Here is a 21052-nt window from a genome sequence, read left to right on the forward strand (position 1 = left end):
CTGACAGGCAAGTATGATGATGGACTCTGTAGAAACTGCAAACACTACAGCAACAAACTGTTAAACATGTAACGTTACTTATGGAATATCACCAATACAAAAAGCAAAGAGAACCGCGTTATCGTACACTATAACGTTACCACAGAACATGACATGACACAACAAGACCTAGTATTTCCCCCAGAGGTAGTGGAAGCAGTCATGGACTTTGTATCTACAACAGGATTAATCTACCCCTCTGAGAATGGCGATACCCAAGACTGACCTGTAAGAGGCAGCAATGTGCCCCAAGGAATCAAATCTGCTCGACAGCCGCTTGCAGTGAATAAGACATGAGTTGTGTTGCTAAGTCAAAGACAGTTTAAAATTTAGTAATAGAGACTATTTGTGTAAGTGTAGGGTAACAGCTGTAGATGGCTCACTTTCCTGAGGCAATTTATGTTTAGGATTCCGATCCAGACTAGAGCTTTCTTCGTCTCTCTTTTTCATGTGTAGATATACACATATACATTAAAGCGACTTATAATATTTTATTAAGTAGACTAGTAGTTAAAAAATGAATGGAGAAAACATCCTTCGAATATGGCTAGATATATGCCCATTTTACCACTAGGTGGCACTATGTCATCGATAGTCTGAAAATAGGAGTCTGGCTTTTTCAGGTTGTCAAATCATGGTTGTGTATCCTCTCCCTGTTATAAAGTAGCCTACATGCAAATCCAATCTGGCCACATTAACTGCCAGTTTTCTCACATAAATTCAATCTATAGACCTATCTTAATTGAACAGTAATCAATTTTAGTTTATAGGCAGTTGTGTGTGCAGATGATAAAAACGTGTTGTTTTTTTGTTTAGTTTTGAAAGTATTTAAATCCGCCCTGTTTTGCAGGGACAAATCATGGATGTATTATAAGACAACCCCACATCTGTCTTATGTGCTTAAATGTTTTGTGTATACAACTTCACCTACAGGTTTTTGAGCCTGATGTCATATCCTGCAGGGCACTGGAAAGACTTGGCAGACTTCCCAGCAGCGCAGCCTCCTGGGGCTGATTCAGCCAATGTTCCCACCCAGGAATCCTGGACGTCTGACAGGAAACAAGCCCAACTCTCCCAAGGCCACGGTAAGTCAGCCTCTCCCCTCACCCAGAGTCTCCTCCTTACCCCAAAAACCTCTCCCGGGGCCTTTCTGTATGCTTCTCTCAGACAAACTATCTTACAAATAGACATTCTACTTTACCACACCCCATGTTCACCCTCCCTGCCCTCTGCCCAGCTTCCCATCATAGCCCTGTCTTGCTTTAGCCTTTAAGCAATTGAACAATTTTATTAGGTAAGAGAGCCATGATTAATGGCCAAGCAGCATTTGCATGTACAATTTTGGGCTTTCATGTTGTAGCTAGTGTTTTTCTGACCTTGTCAGAGCATGTTTGGATTAAATGCTGCATTTTGAATACTTCTCAGATGTATGACTATAGGGAGGCGTATCAGGACCTGCAGATAAGCTACAGCCGCAATTAACTTGTTTACAGATCAGAATTAAACTCAAACACACAAAACAGATTCTTTCAGTATTTTATTTATTTCATAAAAAAGGGAATGCAATTAACAAAAAGTTTATGTACCTACATTAGTGTTTCAGATTGTACCGATTTACACAGGCAGCGTGCTACTGGACACAAAAGGCTATTGCACACGAGACATTTCATACAACACGAATCATACAAACTGTACAAAAATACATAGATACTTACATACAAACATACATAGTTATTCATGTATTTATTATAAAACATAGAGTCAAGCAACACAATGAAGTGACAGGTACACAGAAGCACCTGGAAAAACACCTCTCCATCTGAAAAAAACTGGGGGAAAGCAAACATCACTGAAGCTGCCAAAGTGCTTTTCACCATTTCTACTTGGTAGTCAATATAAAATACACTGAGGGAGAGAAGAGTTTTAAATGTGTGTCTACAGGAAGGTTATTGTAACCCTGAACAAACGGAACCAAAAAAAGAAAAACAGGACTTCCTGTGGCAGAAGGAAGTTACATGTTGTAGCTGTCAGAGAATGAGGATGAAGGTGACCTCCCAGGAGGGCAGATCCCCTTGTGTGAATTTGAACCCGGATCTTCTCCTATTTTGTAAGGGAGGCGAGGGGTCTTTGGAAAGATGAGACTTGTTTACAGCTTTAGCTGCACAAGGCATATGGCTAGCAAATTAAACCAGGATGTTCACAACAAATCTTTGTCCATGGTGCTATTTATGACTTCACAGTGAGAGTCACCTACCCTGTTCATCCCACTCTCTGCTCGTCAATTGGTAATTCAAAATGATGATCAATAATACTGTCAACAATGGAGCGCCTGCCCCAAACACTTCATACATACATTCAGCCTAATTCCCAAAGAGGAAGGCACAAACAGATACAGCACATTTGTGCTACATTGCTTCAACACTATCAAGATATTGGCCCTGTTTGTCAAAACAGCTGGACAGCTGTCATTGCGTGAAACTCGTCAGTGCCAACTCACTTCAGGAAATGTGCTTTCTGATTAGGCCTTCCTCGTCAGAAACTGTTCAGATACAAAAGACAACAGTAAACGCAGTAGGGACAGATTATGAGGACAAATGCGGGAAGGGGTGTTAGTGATGGAAGCTGGAGCTGGAATATATCATACATACATAAGCACTTACAAATAAGTTAGAATTGCATGCATTAAATGTAGGCAGATTATGTAAGTTTGTTGTAGTTAATCAAATGGTTTAAGCAAGGTTATATAGGGAATATATAGCCCTGGTTTGTTAAGGGAGCACTCATGCTAATTTGGCTTCTGTGGAGTGCAGTGCTGAGTGAAGTTGATCACTGTCTCCAGCTCTGTAGAATAATGAAGAATGAGTGATGGATCTGTGGGCCCCATGTATACATATATCAGTAAAGGAGAGTAATGTGGTTAAACCTTACTAAGGACGACAGTCTCTGAAGTAATCTACAAAGTGCAACTTGGCAAGTTTTGCAGTTTGCATTGATTCAGTTCTTGAAAGGACCAAAACAACTCACCATAACTATGATATAAAGCATGTTATGTTTCTATTTTTGGCTTTCAATTGGGGTTTAGGAAAAACAATAACACCATGACAGGCATATACATGAAAATTGATTGCAATCGATATTAATTAATGAGAGTACCTATGAAAAAGCTATTTTCACATTTCTGAAAGTTCTCCCTTATTATTGGTTCCCTCTTTGAACATTGGGTTTCTACACCTGCTGCAATGAAGTGAATGCTGATTGTGAATTCACACAATTGTGATTGTAATAAGAAAAAGTCTGCATTGTTGCCTTGCCAGGCATCTCAGTCCACGGTGTGCTTATTTTTCTGTCCAGCACATCACAGCCTCTCTTCTTGATCTCATGTACACACACATGGTTTCCCTCATGCACACGCATGCACGCACGCATGCACACACACACACACACACACACACACACACACACACACACACACACACACACACACACACACACACACACACACACACACACACACACAACATACTCAAGTACTCTGATGTCTTTGCACCATATCAGACACAGGTGGTGCAATCTTGCATGATTGGTGTGGTCTGGTGTTCGTGTTTGTGGCTGCAGTGTTCCAGAGAGCTGGAGCTCTTTAGAGGGACCAGACAACGGTCAGCTGGCCGCCCGCTTTGCAGCACCCCCCAGCAGCACAACACACGCAGAAACTCCTTTCTCATGTCCTTGCTGCGCAGTGTGTAGATCAATGGGTTAAGTGCCGAGTTCAGAGTGGCAAAGCCAAAAAAGATCTCTGCTTTCGAGAGGATAGGGCAAAATTGTATCCTGCAGGATGAATCTAGAAGGAGGATGGTAAAAGCAGGCAGCCAGCACATGATGAAGACACCCAGCACTATAGTGACAGTTTTCAAAAGGGCATAGGCCGGTGAGTTTGTCGCTTCCTGGTGGCTGGAGCGAACAATCAAATAGATCCTCACATAGAGGATGACAATGGAGAGTAGTATGAGGCTGAAAATGGTGACCACAAAGAGGATGTATTTCTTAGAGTAGAGTGGCAATACCGTTGAGCATTCAGGGAGGTCATTGATGCAGTTCCAGCCGATAATGGGAAGTCCTCCAAGCAGGATGGAGGTGACCCAACAAGCTCCTATCAGGAGGAACATGCGGCACGTTTTGGTGGAGCCGTACACCTTAACCTTGGTGATAGCAATATAGCGCTCTGTAGCTATCGCCAGCAAGCTGAAGACTGAAGCTGCCAGAGCAATAAACGCTGTTCCCTCCCGGATGAACCACTGCACAGGCATCAGGTCAAAGGTCCTTGGTCCTGATAGGAAAATATTGGCTATGTAGGCCGAGCCTGCCAGCAGGTCAGAGAATGCCAGGTTGCCAATGAAGAAAAACATGGCAGTGTGGAACTTCTTGTTGCGGCAGACTGCAATGAGGACAAGCAGATTCTCCAGGATGATGGTGGTGCAGAGGACCACAATGACAATGTTGAGTGTGGTGAGCTGCTTTTTATTCTCATTACGTTTTTCTAGCTCCTGTAAGGTCATGTTCTTTACAAAGGCATAGTAGGAGGGGATCAGACTCTGATCATAGTATTGGGAATACTTGCTCTTCATGGTGACAGGGTGGCAGAGCACAGCGGCTTTACGGCAAAGATTCATTCACACAGTGGAGTTGTGCAGAAGGTCTAAGCCAATAATCATTGCCTTTAAGGAAAGGACAGGAAGAGGGTTCAGGCTGGGAGGGAGTCTGCCTGTCCCACGGTCACGTCTAAGGAGCTCTATGTGGGTCACCTGCAGACACACAGAAAGGAAGAGAAGGCTTGGGTTACTGACACGGGAAATTCAGTTGCACTAATAAAATAAACTTTGACAAAGCAAACATTCATTTTAAACATAGCAATGCACTCGCCAAAGTCAAAGTCTTCTAGCAAAACAAAGTAGCCAGGCAACAACCTGTTCCCGAGTCTGTACAGTGGAAACTAAACATTCAAGTGGATATCCAGCAATGAACACCCCTTATTATCAGGGGTGTTCATTGCGGAGGTGACCTAACAGATGAACAGATTCAAAATGAAGAGCTGGCATTTACATTTAAAGTAGCAGACCAACAACCACATGACATAAATGAATGGCCACACACTGAACACACTGCTCTTACTGAGTCCATTTGTTACATCCCAAACTAAACACCCACGCATGCAACAGTTGCAGATTATTGCATTCTAAAAGGAATGGAAAGTAATAATGGCTCACAAAGGAGTTGCATGTTATTATTAAAAATGACTCTGTGGGGAAACCAAGGATTATTGACATGCAAAGATCTTTCCTTTTTTTGTTGGCTGGTGAACCTGTGCAGGCAAAGATCATCTTCAGGTGGAAGATTAAATACTCTGTGAGTGCTGGTGCTTAGACAAAGGGCTTGCAGTCTGAAGGGGACATTCCACTAACCCTGTCCGAGCACTCGGCTGTCAACACATGGCATTGTTGTGGGGAGCAAACCATTCCACTCCAGTGAGCTACCTCTTGAAACTTCAGCATAGCTTGTGGATCAGCCAGACCCAGGGGCGTCGGACTGGGGGGGTGGGGGAGAAGGGGACTGAGTACCCAGGGCCCTCATGTGAGGAGGGCCCAAAAAGATGCTAGAATGAATAGCTGTGGATGCGGGGAGGGGCCCATAGAAAATGCCTTTCTACAGGGCCCAGAATTTTGTGCTATGCCCCTGGCCAGACCTCTTCATCCCAACCTGCCCCTACTAACCAGTTCACACAAGCTAACAGCAAATCAGATAGATACCTGAGAGGAAAAGATGGGAGTTTCCCTGACTCTGAGTTTTGTAAGACTTGATTTGGCACATCCAAAAATAAATCATCGACATTTTAATTGGCATGCCACTATTCAAAAGTATTCAATACACTAAATATTTTCCACATTGTTTCCACACCACGCCTGCCACCTTATCTATGTCGTCAAAAAAATAAATGGAAAAAATAAGTGAATGATCTAAATCTAATAAACGCTTAACCCTTGTGTTGACTTCGAGTCAAATTGACCCATTTTCAATTTTTGTTTTAAATCAGAAAATATGGGACGTAGAAATAAGTGCTGAAAATGTGTAGAAGAAAAATGTAACAATTTAAAACGTTGGAAAAAGCAAAAAAATAAACTGAAAAAAGGCGTCAAAAAAAGTTTTTTTCAAGGTTGACGGGAAGACAACATAAGGGTTAATGTCAGATAACGTCCATAATAATTGGACTTTGGGTTAGATTTTTTGACAGTTTTCAGTGGTTATGAGGAGCAATATGAGAGAGAAATTTGGTGATCATTTTTTAGGTACATTAAACCACGTTAAGCTTTTTCACGTTAGGACTTATAAAGCACATGAGAACCGTGGAGAGTCAACCCACAGCCACTCCGCTGCCCTGCTGAAAATGTGAAGCAGAAACGCTTAATGTCAGATAGCGCCCATAATAATTGGACTTTGGGTTCAATTTTTTTGACAGTTTTCAGTGGTTATGAGGAGCAATATGTCTTTTATTCACATTTAAAGGGATAAATCGCCATTTCACCATCACGTGCGTCGTTGTTTGTGGGAGTTTGCCAACAAATGTGCAGGCAGCTGGGGCATGCCCGGGCAGAGACGGGGTGAGTGGACTTACAGGAGCGTTGGCATATGGCAGGCTGAGAGCATTTATATATGTATCTCTGTCCTGTTCTTCACATCAGTGAGGCTTTCTTTTCTTGTTTCAACGAAGTGAATGGAACTATCCATCACCTCTCACGCGTGGATTCTCAACGTCCCGGCTGTTGCCCGGTCTTGGAGACACAGCCGTTGTCTGTTTTTTTTTTATCATTACACGCTATTACGGTTAGTTAGCGTAGTTAAACACTACACGCAGTGAAATTACGTGTCCTGTTTTTATTTCACGCATACTATCTGCTTTGAGTGAGTGAAGCTATGGGCTTCACCCCCCCAGTCAGATGGCAACCCCCCCACCACCACCTTAACTAACAAATTTTCTGCAGGAAACCCTGCACACAATGACATTATGTCTTAAGGTGCTTTATGGGCATATGGTGTTATAGTCTACATACATAAATACGCTTACTACTGTGAAACCAATGTGGAAAATCTTTGACCTAAGTTTTATAACGCACCTTAACAAACTTAACAAAAGCCTTGTGAACCCAGATTGTGGCTTCAAATTATTGAGATGGCTCTTTTTCGAAGAGAAACCAAAACAAAATAAAGTGGGCTGCAGCTCCAAGGCTGAAAACAAAGGACAGTTGGAGGCTCTGGAAATCTAATGGTGTAGACCCATATAGCCAACGGGCGACCGTTGACAGAAAACCCCGTCGATATGAGGTACCCCGTCCCCGAGGTCCAAAAAACTGCCACAGAACAGACCAAAAAGACGAGAGGAGACGAGACGTAATACATCTCCATAACAGCAGGCGCGCTAATCTGTAATGTTGCCCAATAAATGAAAACCGGCAGCTGATTGGACGAACGCGTCACATGGGTTTGTTTTCTCCGGAAATTCAGAGCCAGACTGTCATGGCGGCCGTTCAGAATACGATCTCATGTTGTACTAAAATACTTCACTGAAACATGTTTCTGAAAACATTTTAAGCGAGAAATAGGCCATGCAGTAGCTGAATCTGTCTTCATTTCAGCTCAACAAAGGTCAGTTTAAAAGATTTTCGTCAGATTTTGAGAGACTGTAGTCACCTCATTCCGCTCGTCATTTCCGGGTGAGTCCCGACTTCCCTGCCGCCGACCGAACATGTCAGGTCGGCCAAAATGAACGCCGACAGCCCCCCAGACGGACGACAGCACGGAACACACCGAACAGATTTGAGTCACTGACCTCGCCAGACTGTACCACGGCCGATAATCGGCCTGATGTGTCTCGGCCTTAATTAGAGGTGGAGCTGGTATCTTAAACCTGTCAGTAAGCAACAGGATCCATCTGCAGGCCAGCTCCAGAGGTAATTCAACACTGATGCTTCCACTGCTTGTCTTCTTCAGTTAGCTCTTAATTGGAAACCTTTAGTGGAAACTGGGGCTGAACCATGTCTGCTTCTGCTGGGCTTTGGCTCAAAATCTGAGAGACTGAAAGATGGAGAGGGAAACGAGACAAAGCCAGACAGAGAGCATGCATGTGGAACGGCATCTGGACACAAAGGCTGGAATCTGAGACATCACTGTGACGTCCACACATACAAACTCATCCATGTGACGCGTTATACCGCGCAGAACTTTACTCTGCATGCACACAGAACTTTACTCTGCATGCACACAGAACTTTACTCTGCATGCGCACAGAAATCTTTGCTCACACACACACAGCTAATTGGCAGCAAATCATTCCCCTGCATACAGGCAGGTTCGACACATAGCTGCTATTGGTTGCCAGTAATAACCAGCACACTATTTCCTGAAGCAGGAACAAAGAACAATAGTCTCCTTCAGCGTGGATAGCATTGCCCTTCAGCCTTAATAATGGGACAGCACACTTCCATTTGGCTGCTGCAACTGTATCATAGAAGACATTTATTTACAGTTGAGCACTCCCTTATCAGAATTGCTGTATCAGGGCAGCCTGTCTCCCCCTCCCCATCCTTTTCAGCTCCATTAATAGACACAAATAAGAGGCTTGAGGCTGAACACGTGTGCCAGCTGCACCAGCGTAATTACATTAGGTTACATTATTGCAGCCTATAATGATTTTATCGATGGAAAAGTCAGGCGATAAACCCCAGCTCTGTATCTCCACAGTCTCCAGTCCGCTAGGAAAAAAACCAATAGCTTTTTGCTTCATCTTTGTTTTTCTCTCAGCTCGGCCCGGTTTGCTTTGGACAGGTCTCACATGTGTTGTGTGGACAGCTCAAGGTCGTCTGGTCACCTCCAGTCCTTGGCATCTGTCATCACAAGGATTTTACTGTGTGTTTGTGAAACCTGACGGACTGGTTTGCCTACAGCACCGTCTCGTCGCCACCGTGCCCCGCCCCTCTACCTGCCGAGTGCCATTCAGACAGTTTCCACGGTGATTGGTCGACAGGAGTGCAGACGTCCTGCTATATAAACCCTCCTTCCTGACCGACTTGTCGTCAAAGTTGTGCCCTGTGTACGACCCAGACATCACTGTCACACTTCCGCAATAGACATAACACATTGTCAAAAATGTTGTCACGCCATGTCGACCAATGACTCCTTTCTAAATTAACACAATGGGATAGCAACAGCAGCACAACCCCCAAAAACTATACTTCAGTAATTAGTCAAGGAATGGAAAAAATATATAAAATCATGTTAATATTACTAGTAAGGTGTTTATGTATACCTATTATTCTATGAGCTGATTAATATTTTACTACAATTTTAAAAGAATATACAATATTAGAATTTAAATTCTACAACCAGATGCGGGAAAATTCTGTTACACCACTTCTTTAAAGTATATTCAAATATATTTCTTGTGCATCAGATGTTGTGTAGTATTGCCTGTATACACTTCCAATCAATTCAACTAACACTTTTTTATTAAAGATATATTTCACTGTAACTTAAATATAATAGATCTACATTTAAGTAGACCTAAGTATAGTACTACTGTAGTATTTAAAAGTGTTACTTTTGGGACAGCATATCCAAGTACTTAAGTGCAACTTTAATTGTGGAACTTGAAACTCGTTCTCAAATTCTTCCATTATGGCTTAAACATAATCTTACATTGTTCCCAAAGTAATGCATATACATTAGTTAGTAGATACTGGAAATACTTTTTAATAGTAGATTCTTTCATGAGAAAATATATGATGGCACATTTTGAGTTGTTTTTGGTTTAATAAGCAACTGTCAAAGTCCTGTTATGTAGGTGAAGGTGTAGAGAAGCTAGAGAAAGACAGATAATATCCTGTCTGGATTTCACAGTGAAGCTCAGACACGGTTAGAAAAAGGTGATGAAAGAAACAACTGTGGACAGGAGGGTAAAAACAAAAGCCTAAGAGACAAAGGAAGTCAAACAAGAGACAGACACCTGTGACAGGATATCCTATCAGAAAGCTTACGTGAGCCTTATCAAAACCAAGAATGTAATTTCTCATCATTTGAGAAATAATGCAGAGATGCTCTTGTGGTGCACGTTCACATGAACACATGCTGCGAACGTGTTGTTAGGGTATTCACAGCTATGCCTACTCTTCACAACCACATTTACAGATAACATGTTTTAATCGACCAATGAACCACAGTTGCAAACAGCTGCATATCATTTCTAACTCCCCAAAGATGATTCAAAAGGGTGCTGCTGAAAGCTGACTCTTGTTTTCTCCTAAGAGACAGAGTTCCCCTCTCCATCTTGAGACTGACAGCTGCACAAAAGCCTCAGGTGTTTTTCCCAGAAACACCTGATAAGCCCCAATTAGCAGAGCGTCTGCTCACCAAAAACCAAGGCAACCAGCCCAAGTACACCACCTGCTACCTGTCACATTCTACTTAAACCTGGCTCTACTTTCTCGGGGTGAAAGGTACAAGCTCTCACAAACATTTTGTTCTAGATAAGAGCGGTGACTAACCTTGTGTTTGGGCAGTTTACATTTGCAGCTTATGTTGTTTGCATTGAAAGGTGTTTACTGTTTGTTTACCTAGAAGAATCCCTTGGTGTGTTTCGCTGTTGAGCGGTTTGTGGTCTGAAACATCCTGTAACGCATCTTTCTCCATCTGTCCTTCACACTCCCTGCTCACAAGCCGCTGTAGTGGCAACATGGTACAAATCCAGCCTGATCTTTATTTTTCACAGCACAAAATCTGCTCATAAAAAGCCAGTAGCATGAAACAATTATACAAAGATCTTTTTTGTTTGGACTATAATATGAAAAAGTGAATCATGTACATTTTCCATTTTAAGGAGATTTAATGACTTCCTGCGCCCTCTACGAGACACAAGGCCTTTCTTCAGAAATAGACTTAATCTGAGCCACAAGGTAATCCATCATGGAAACACAGAAAGCATCTGCTGCTGTGATTTGTTCTTTCCTTTTCAGTTTCACAGCCGTTAATGGTGGTATCAGTGTATACTTTCTAAACGTGCTTTGCTATAAATGTAAATGGAATCAGTCTACACCTATTTTCTCTCCTCTGCTCCTTGTGTCCAGCATCTTCTAACTGACCATACCAAAGGACAGTCTGTGGGGGCTTACCACCATAACAACCGACCAGCACTCATATGAGGAAGAAATATAGGTATTTCAGGGCGATAGCCGCTGTGTGTGAGGCACAGGAGTGATGGAGATTGGGAGCTGAACCGAAAAAAAATCATGTTTCAAGGGAAAACCTCTGAGTCAAATAATCTGAAGGTGTCTTTTTTTGCAACAGATTTAAACCAAAAGGTGTGAATGTGACTTCACACAGCAGAAGAGCAAGTGGCATTTTGGAGGGAAAATTTCAAATGCAAAGTACAGCAATGTCATCAGAGCATTTTGATAGTCAAGTGTTGACATGCCAGACATACGGGAGATAACACAACTATTAGCACCACAAAGTTTCACCACTGCTACCACGGGAGCTTCAATTCTTAGGAAATGACTAAACTGAAACATGCACACCTACAGTTGTTTCCTATACCTTTCCGTTTCTATATGCACGACGAAATTGTCTCTACACAGCCAGCTCAGTGCTTCTCTAAGCCGTCGCAAGCCACTGCACACATGGGCCCGTTATGGCAGGCCTTTTTCTTTTCTTTTTTTGCATCTAGCAGCTCCATGCAGTCACGCTTTGCGACTACAGAAAACACGGGCTGGACTGTGTCTAATGGCAGGTGGCTGCAGCGTCTCTCTGCTGCTCTATCCATCACTGTGCCCCGCGGCTGTGTGTGTGAAACCTTTTCACATCAACACAGCAACACTATTGATTGTCCGCAGTCAATTTCCAGGAAAAAGCATTTCCAGTATTACTGTAACTGGGATGTAGAGGACTGATGTTGCTGCTGGGACATGACTGGTCCTTTAAACAACCTTGATCACAGCACAGACTAAATAGTCTCACAGGGCTACTCTTTTAAGTGGTAAGCAGTGTCTCTTCCTTGAGCTCAAAATAAACCCAGAGCAGTTCCTACATCCTTGGTCATGACTGCGTGATCTTATCTTAAGCTGTCGCTGTTTTCTCTGTTTCGTGCCACACAAGCTCCCTGATAAAACTGACGCCCAAAACAGTGAAGTGAATAGTTTGAGGTCAAACAAAGCACCAAAGCACCAGCAACCTCAACTGCCTACTACTAAATTCCACTACAAGGGATTTTCTTTAGGAATCAGCAGTCAATATTGAAGCTCAGAGTGCTAAGCATGCACTCACTTTTGTTCTTTCTTACCCATTTGAATAGAAATTTACAGATACTTTCCTAAATGCAGGAAATCAAGGTAGTCAAATTTCAGAGAGACAGAGAGTCTGACACATTCTGGTAGTGATTTCACACACTGTAGCCTCCTACTCAAGGGACAAAAGCGTGGGCTGAGGATGGAGGAGTGAAATATAGGCAAAAAGTTGGCAGGATCGGTTGTTTTGAAACACCACCCACACATGAAAATCCCCAGACAAATGAAAACTGGTTGTTTTAAAGGGAAGTACAAACAAGAGAGAAGAGAGCCTGTTTCATTGTCGCGGTGTAACTTGCACAGTCTAGATGAAGAACAGACTGAGAGATATGAGATGGGGGCCTGCAATATCTCACAGTTTCTAGCTTGGAGAGGAACTCAACCGGGGGAACAACAAATTTAACAGAGAAAAAAAAAATTGTCAAAGAAATGGCTGTAACTTGCGAAACCATATCTCAGACAAAAAAAAATAGAGAAGTTTGCACCAGTGTCAGGATACATTAATCATTCAGTGAGATGAGAGGCAAATAACAAAACAGTTCCTTTTTAATGACAGGTGAAGCTGTTCCTTCTTGTTTTTTTCACTCTGTGTTCAAGGTTTAATTTTAGCTCCAAAAGCAGACCATCCTCTCTCTTTGTCCGTTATTATGCTAACATAATTCATAAAAACTGCATATAAGCGGCTGAATATTAGGGAAGTGGGTGTCCCCAATACATGGTGTTTCATCGTTTAATTAGGGATTACCCTTTCGCTCGTCAAACAGTTTGACAGTTTGGGTACAGGCCCTTCTGAGGGGTCCAGTCTGTCAACACAGTTCAACCAGGAACAAAAAGGTTTTTTTTCTGTTTCAAAGTATCTTGTTTTCTGTTCCTCTCCTCAGTCAGTTCATCTCTTGCAACTTTGCGATGCTTTATTTATAGCAGTTGTACGTGTGCTGTGGCTCTTAGAGTGGCAGTGAGAGTAGCTGGAGACAAAGAGCTGCATAAAAAAAAGGGCATCATACAGCCTAAGGAGCCATAGTCCGCATGACCGGCAGACACCCCCACCCCCAGTCTGCCCCATTTGGGGTTGGGAGAGAGCAGGGGGGGTTGGGAGAGAGCGGGGGGGTGGGGGGGGGGACTCCAAGGGTGGCGCCTGAGAGGCAATTACTGTAATACCTTCACTCTCGGACTATTCCTGTCAATTTAAGTAACTGTCTTCCAAATTATTCACGTTTTTAATATTGCTCTATTTTGCATATTTCCCTTTCATGCTTGTCCCTCATTTGCAGAGCCACATCGTCCTCACTCCAACACCCCCTCCTCCTCTCGTATATTTTAAACTTCCACCACAGAGATCAAAAGACAAGGCCACAAAGAGGTGATTAAATGCACATCAAGAAGGATTTATTTAGCACACATCTGGGGCAGACATGTTCTTATAGTCTCCTATTAAAGACTTTATTACAGCACACACTCTACATAATCAGCTCTCGATTCAGGAAACTCTGTAGCTCTGCACCAAGAAACTACTTTCTCAGAACTGAAATGTTGTTTCATGTAGCTTTACTGATAATAATTTCAAATACATTATCGTCCTTAGCATTAATCCCTGAAGACAAATGTATGCATTTCTGCAGCATGCATGTGCAATCTGTACTGAAATTTGCTCAGCATGAAAAAGTAATAGACTTTTCTCAGAATTCAAGCTTTACATGGAACAGCGGTAAACCACGCATGAAAATCCTTGACTGTGAATTTTTTTCGGATTAGTACGTGTATAGGTAGTCTAGTGTTAACCACATGGTGTCCTCAACACAGACGGAGGACTGGTGCACTAGTACACTCTGGCTGATGTACCGCAGTAAGAAGTGAGATCAAGTCTGGCTGGCCTGCATCAGAAACCTGAATGCTGAGGCATGCTCGATTCAAGTTTCAGCCACTCTCACACCTTCCCATGTCCTTGTCTTTACAATGAAGTCTCCCCTAATGAATGGCTTTGAACCCTTGTTTAGGTCTCTTTTGTCCTGGCTCCCTGCTCCTATTCTACTCTCTTGCTAGACCTTGAATTCCACCCCTTCTCATGTTCTGTTTCTTCATTCGGAAACTGCAAGGTTGCCGTGAGAGACCTTGTGATTATTTGTTGCATGGCGTGCCAAGGAACACTAGACAACATATACTCATGCAATTGTGTATGTTGGTAGCGTGGATGGCTGCTGTGACATCCATGTTTGTTCCGCTGATGTTGCAGCGAGACAGACTGTCACAGGACCGCATGCCACAGGGAAGAAGAGAAGGGAAGGTGCTGGTGACAAAGCAAAGCCCTGCACAATGGTAAATGATACCATCTACATAGGATGACACACAGGGGCACAAAGCCGCCCTGATTGGTTCTGGCTCTTAAGATGATAAATTGATGGAGGCCCACCATCTCTCCTCATAGCCCAGCATAGGAAAACAGCTCCATACTCCTCTGGCAAACACACATCCATTAAACACTGCTTTGTCGTTAGAAAAAACACGGTTGCCTGGAGAGGGAACATTGTTGTATACACAGTTGTTCCTCTGTATTTTATACTGTGTGTGTGTGTGTGTGTGCCAATTCAACCTGCATTTTAAGACCAGTAAATGTGTGCATGCAAAAAGACCTGAGGGTATTTTTGGGAGGAATACTATGTCAGTTTTACATCCTGGCAACATTAAATGAGTAAAACAATTACAAAGAAAAGGACCACTGTAAATAACTTGTTTTTTTATTCAGCTTTACAAGCCTTGTGCAAGGTTTGGGCAGAGTGGCTTGCCAAGGAATATTTTGCAAAAATGACAAACAGGTCAGAAAGTGAGTATTGCTGTGGTGTAGCTTTTCAGAGGGTACAAGACAACAGCTACTTGACTTTGACCGAGACAAGGCTCATCTGAAATGGACATGTTTGAGCAGTTGTCACAAGTTTAAGTAAACAGATTCCACTTCTACTCAATTTGTCAGTTTCAATGGAGCAGTCTGGCCTTTGTCATGACCCGGCTTGTGTTTGGCTGGAGGTTAATTCCATCGTGTCTTTCAGCCTAGATAGACTGAAGCCGAGGTCTTCACCGGATAAACAATCTTAATAGCTCTTTCTGACAAAACAGGCCATCACAGTTGACTATTTGGTTTACGTGTTTGTAACTTTGTCATTTGAGAATCTGAAAGAGCTCATTGGGCGACGATCAAGTTAACAGTTCAGTTCTGAAAATTAATGGCTTCAACAGGCTCTCACTGGCTGCATGGGGCAATTCAAAATCCAAGAAAACTGTCTCCAGCTTACTTCTGGATCTGGGGAGGTGGGGTGTTGAAGTAATCCCGCTGAGTTTTCCAGCTGCACAAACAAAGCTGACTGGATACCAAAGGCTTTCAAGAGAGAAGAAGAAAGAAAGAAGAGGAGGAGGAGGTCTCCAAAACCACAGCATCTTCATGTGTACCTGCTCCAAGATTGCTTTAGCGTGAGCACTGAGAATGGCCAGAAATCAGGAAAACACAACATAACCACACTGATTAAGCCTGCTGCTAGAACAGACTGTAAGAGGTTGTTCCCATCCAGTTCATAAATCACACTGCATAACCTAAGGAGAGGTTGCAAGGTGCTGCTGACCCCCTCAAAAGTGAGATGCTACATCTCAAGGGGCTATCCTTTCAATAAATTCAAACTTCAAAATGTATCCAAAGCCACAGCAATAACCAAAAATCTGGTCTTCAATTTACATTTCTCTGAAAGATATATAATGTTCATGTCTATGGAGCAATGTTGCACAATAAAAAATGCCTGTCAAGGCTCTAAAAAAAAACATTATTGTCAACTGACAGCCATTTGACGCAAGGGGCTGGTCCCAGCTTGAAATCTGACAGAAGATGAACAGCCTTATCTGCACCGCAGAAGAAATGATGGCATGCTGCTACAAGCATTAATGCCTGGTCATGGGGGGGGGGGTCTCATAGTTCGTCCAAGTCCTTCAAGTGGAAAAGGAATGTAACAGGATACTTTAAAGCTGATAGATTCTGTCATTGGGTAAAACACCTTCCTTGAATAGTCTCCACCAATCAGCTTATGTAAATGTTTATATGATACTCAGAATGGCACTGACAGCAACTGAGAAGGTTGTTTTGAAAAGGAGAAACAGATAGTGTGCATGTGTAAGTGTGCATGTGTATTTCTCTAAATGCCAACAGAGGTCAAAGCAGTCTTTAGTGACCTTTAGTGACATCGTATTCGCAATTGTGTTAGCAAAATGGGTAAAAAGCAGAGGTTGCCATATTTATTTCTCTGATCGGAGACACTCCCAGCTCTTGGCTGTGAAAGCTTCATGCTGTCAGCTGTGTGTTGTGACTTGCACTTCGGGAGCCTGTGAACAGAAGGCGTTTATTTTGTTCCAGCTGCCACACCCAAGGAAAGTGTTTTTCAGCTAAAGGGGGAGTACAGCTAAAACTCTGAGCCTGTAGAACCCAATTGCTCTCTGCAGAACACTATTACCATCACAGAGAAAAATCAATGTACAAACGCATGCATTGTCTCCTGTGATCTGCCAAGGTTCCTATTCTCTTTTGAAAGTTATGACCTCTGACTGGTTTCATTTAACCAGGTAAAAGCCAGCGTGCCTTTGGCATGTCGCTCCTGTGATCTGACAATGTTGTCACCCCTCCGATCTGGCTTAATAAAGTGGGGAGTGTAGACAACAAAAGAGAAGTCGGTCTCCCTAAGGAAAACCCTTCTCGTGGCTTCCTAGTCCGCTCTCAGGCCTGAGCTGAAACCCGAGCATCCTTCAGGGATCGACACCGCCCACCCATCCCCGCCTTCAACCCCCTAGTGACCTGTTCCATTTTTTAAAAAAAAGTCCCGCAAATCCAGTTCCCACCACTGAATTACAATACATTTATTTATCCATCCATGCACTTATACATCTATTTATTTACTAAACTCATCTATTTGTCTATATTTCTCACGCTATCCCTGGCAGTCCCCATTGGGAGGGTCCAATTACAGCAGTCATCTTGTAGAGGAAAGCAGGGCCACTGAGCACAGCGAGCTGGGTCAGCAACATACAGATCCTCAACTCATGATGTCATGGGCTGCTGGACTGAGCCAGTTTGCCTGTGCTCTAACATAAACGATTTTAAAGTCCCTCTGTATAGACTGGGTTAAGACTAATACCATTTGTGCTCCTGCCTGGAGCTGTGGAGTGTCTGGCCAATAAGTTGACGCTGTTCACAGCACCCTGGGGTTTGCTCTTGCCAAGGCCAAGGATGGTGAAGTGTGTGAAGAAGCCTGGCAGCGGTCAGGCCTAGTGGGGTGGCGGGTTTTGTTCTGGTGCAATCAGGCATGTGGTCACATTGGCCAAACGCAGACGGCAGGCCGGCTGTATCATGCCCTGTCTCCAGCCAGTCCAAGGCATGCTGGGAGAAGCACCTGAGTCCATGAGTGGCCGTTCACCCCCCGAACAAACCAAGCTGCTCTTGCACAACGCCAGCATCAATGAACCTGCTGACAGGGCCTTCAACACTTGATAGTCCTCTCCTAATGCTACTGAGCGTGCTTCATCTTCACAACCTACTCCTGATGTTATCACAGTAAGATGTTTGGCTAACAGGCTTTGCAGCATTTGTGTGCATTTCAGACTTTGGTTCCTCACCCTGTGGCTGGGGCTCGAGATAATGCAGCCACAAGCCCTTTCCAGTTTCAACAGCCTGCTAATGAGAACAACACTGTGTAGAGTGAAGCAGACTGTCCACAGGATAGAGGATGATGGATGTGGGCTTTTATCTGGGCAATAAACATTAGTTCCTCAACCTTATCTCCTTATCTCACTGTGATTTGAGGATTCTCCCACAACAGGATGCCCCATGGCTGGACTGCTGACACCTATGTATCCCTCTCTGCAGGTTTACTCCTTCGGACACAAGGAAACAACACGCTGTTTGGTCATTCGGGCCTTACAGTGGTGATAAGGTAATGTAATCACAGGGCCTACAAAAGATGGCATAGACGGAAGTCCTGCAAATGTTCCAATATACAATGACACTGGTCGATAGATAGATAGATAGATAGATAGATAGATAGATTTTTATTGATCCCAAAAATGGAAAGAATTACACTATTACAGCAGCAAAATATCTTTATCATGTTATTGTGACAGTGTATTCAAATTGATATTTAAGATTTGCTCATTTTAATCTCTGACAACAACGTACTGCAGTCTGTTAAGACATTGCTTGTTAAATCTATGTGCTGCCTTCCTCTGGGGAGCACATCTCCTGCCCCATGAGATTAACTCTGGTACATGGGGATAATGGGGGCTTTTGTCTTATTAATACATCCTTTCAGCACAATGCCTTCTTTAGAGTGACGGATGAACAAGCCTCAACAACATCGGAGGGGGCGCAACGGCTTCAAGGAAATGTGCGTGTCAATGAGTGTGTGGAGGCCCCTGCGAGGTCGCGGCTGGGGTGCAAGCAGCTCATCTCAGCCTCCAACAACAGCTATACAGACAACATGATGCAGCAAACTGCACCCCTCTCCTCGTATGATCGACAGCCGTAGCCCTGCGTGTTAATAAGTAACACCACACAGTGTTATTCATTAAAACACAAACTAACGTGGCTAACACAGAATCCAAATATTAACAGTGGCTGGTGTTTCGGCTTGTGGCGAGTAACTGAAGTTAATTTATGGTCGCCGTGGTGTTCCGTGCAAAAGTGGCGTGTTGCTTATTGTGGACCATTCTGATGTAATGTCTAATGAGTCAACGACATATTTCGATACTTTTGTGCGTCAATGTAGAGTTTCAGTTCATTATTAACGTGCATGAGTGATCGTTGATGTATTTAAAGAAAATCTCGAGTGAAGGGTTGAAATGAGCCCATTTCATGTAAAACTGCATTGCATCTTACAATAGTACGAGAGAGACATCAGTTCCTTTTGTTAGGCTGCTGCAGCACATGCAGACTGTCACACTAAACATATTTGACTTACCCCATGAGAGATATAGTAGCCTAGAGAGCAGCGAAAAGACGCTCCGACAAAAATATGTCTCCAAATGTCCTCACATGTGGTCACCACTTTCCAGAAATGCTGCTTCAAAGTTCGGCGCTTTCCTCTGCTCCGGGGTCGAGAGGCAGCGATGACAATCAAAACTTTGGTGGAGGACTAGGCGGTGTGTCTCGTCTAGTCTTTGGTAAATCCATACCGGGTCTGTGCGCCACCACGGAAACCGTACCAGAAAAAAACACCCGAAAGCGTGACTATTTAAAAAAAAGAAAGAAAGAAAGAAAGAAAAAAGATGAGCGATGAAAGTCAAATAATACTTTTTTTAAACAGCACTTTCTCTTTTGTTGCTCTAATCCAACAGTCCGTCTGATTGCCCTCCTCCTCTCTGGGAACAACAGCTCCACGGGGCTGTGGAGCGTCAGAGAGGCACACACACACACACACACACACACACACGAGAGAGAGACAGAGTGTTTGGAAAACGTAATATGCCCATAAAGAGTCGCGAGTCTCAGGTTAGAAATATAACGATGAAGCGGGTTTGTGGACCGCAATTAATATGGCAAATATTTATTAAGCCTATTTCTGGACCTTTTCTCCAGTCTGGAGCACACAAATGAAGTCCAGATGTTCCACCTCCTCACTTCCTCTCTCCTAGCAGATCCCAGCGTGAACCAGAGCCCACACGTTTCAACTCATTCTGGCTCAGTTTCCCCTGAGAGCAGTGGCCAGCTGCAAATGCATATCTAAAACTCTATGACAACTTAATGCTATTAATATGTTATCCAGTGTTAAAGGAGCATGATAGATAAATAAATAAGCATTTGACGTGTTTCTGCTTCAGTGACACTATTTTATTTGTTGTTACTGATGAGTAATTGCTGTGATTTTCACATGTATCCCTCAGGTCTGAGTATATGTGTAATAAAGAGGGTGAGGTGAAGGTAAGTCAAGGTTTGTTAGTCATCAGGGCTGCACCTAGACATACAGCGGGACAGGTGCTGTCTTGAGTGAAAGAGCCTCTATCCAACCCCGGGGGAGGTAATAATGTCTTTACAGTCATTATGCTGAAAGCCAAAGTCATCCCAAGTGGCTATGATGTCATGTGTCTGTGATAAGAAAAGGGAGCTGCGTAATGTTGTTATTGTATATATTAGTTATCTTACAAAACATCTTGGAGCTCCCCAGCTTCTGTGCTGAAGACATTTGGGTTTGCTTCAGGAATTGTGCAAATGGAAAATGAAAGACATTGCTTGAGACAAAACACAACTGTTGAGTGTAATGATTCAGAGTTGAACTTTACAGTGTAAGACCACAGATCAGGAGGCAGGTGGTACTTCTTCAGACTCAAGCATGACAGTCCTACCTTGCTGAATGGCATCGGGGCAAATTGCACAGGGAAAGCACCTCATTGCTCATCATACAGTCTGAATGAAACATGCCCAACGGAAATACGCCAGCAAATGAGTCTTGGTCTGGTCTCCACCAAACAGTTTCAACAACTTGGTTTACTGGGGGAGAAAAGATTTTAGATTGTGCAATCCGCTCTCACCACACTCATCCCTGCCACCCCCGCAGCAGCTGGTATGTGGAACGTACTCACGCTAAAGACAAAAAGAAGAACTTGAGAAAATCATC

The 21052-nt window shown here is 43.3% G+C and overlaps 1 protein-coding gene across 1 annotated transcript; it reads right to left on the minus strand.

Moving 5' to 3' along the window:
- Positions 1–1563: 1563 nt before the first annotated feature.
- s1pr2 (sphingosine-1-phosphate receptor 2) lies at positions 1564–20088 on the minus strand. The gene is made up of 2 exons (XM_039825886.1): positions 19400–20088; positions 1564–4838 (listed from the first exon to the last, which is right to left on the minus strand). The coding sequence occupies exon 2, from the start codon at positions 4704–4706 to the stop codon at positions 3591–3593; it is 1116 nt and encodes a 371-aa protein (XP_039681820.1). The 5' UTR covers positions 4707–4838; positions 19400–20088; the 3' UTR covers positions 1564–3590.
- Between the last annotated feature and the right edge of the window lie 964 nt (positions 20089–21052).

Source organism: Perca fluviatilis, chromosome 15 (genome assembly GCF_010015445.1).
Source record: "Perca fluviatilis chromosome 15, GENO_Pfluv_1.0, whole genome shotgun sequence".
NCBI lineage: Eukaryota > Metazoa > Chordata > Actinopteri > Perciformes > Percidae > Perca > Perca fluviatilis.

Bases quoted from the DNA above. Each gene is read 5' to 3' on its own strand.
- s1pr2 (XM_039825886.1), bottom strand. From the start codon at position 4,706: ATGAATCTTTGCCGTAAAGCCGCTGTGCTCTGCCACCCTGTCACCATG.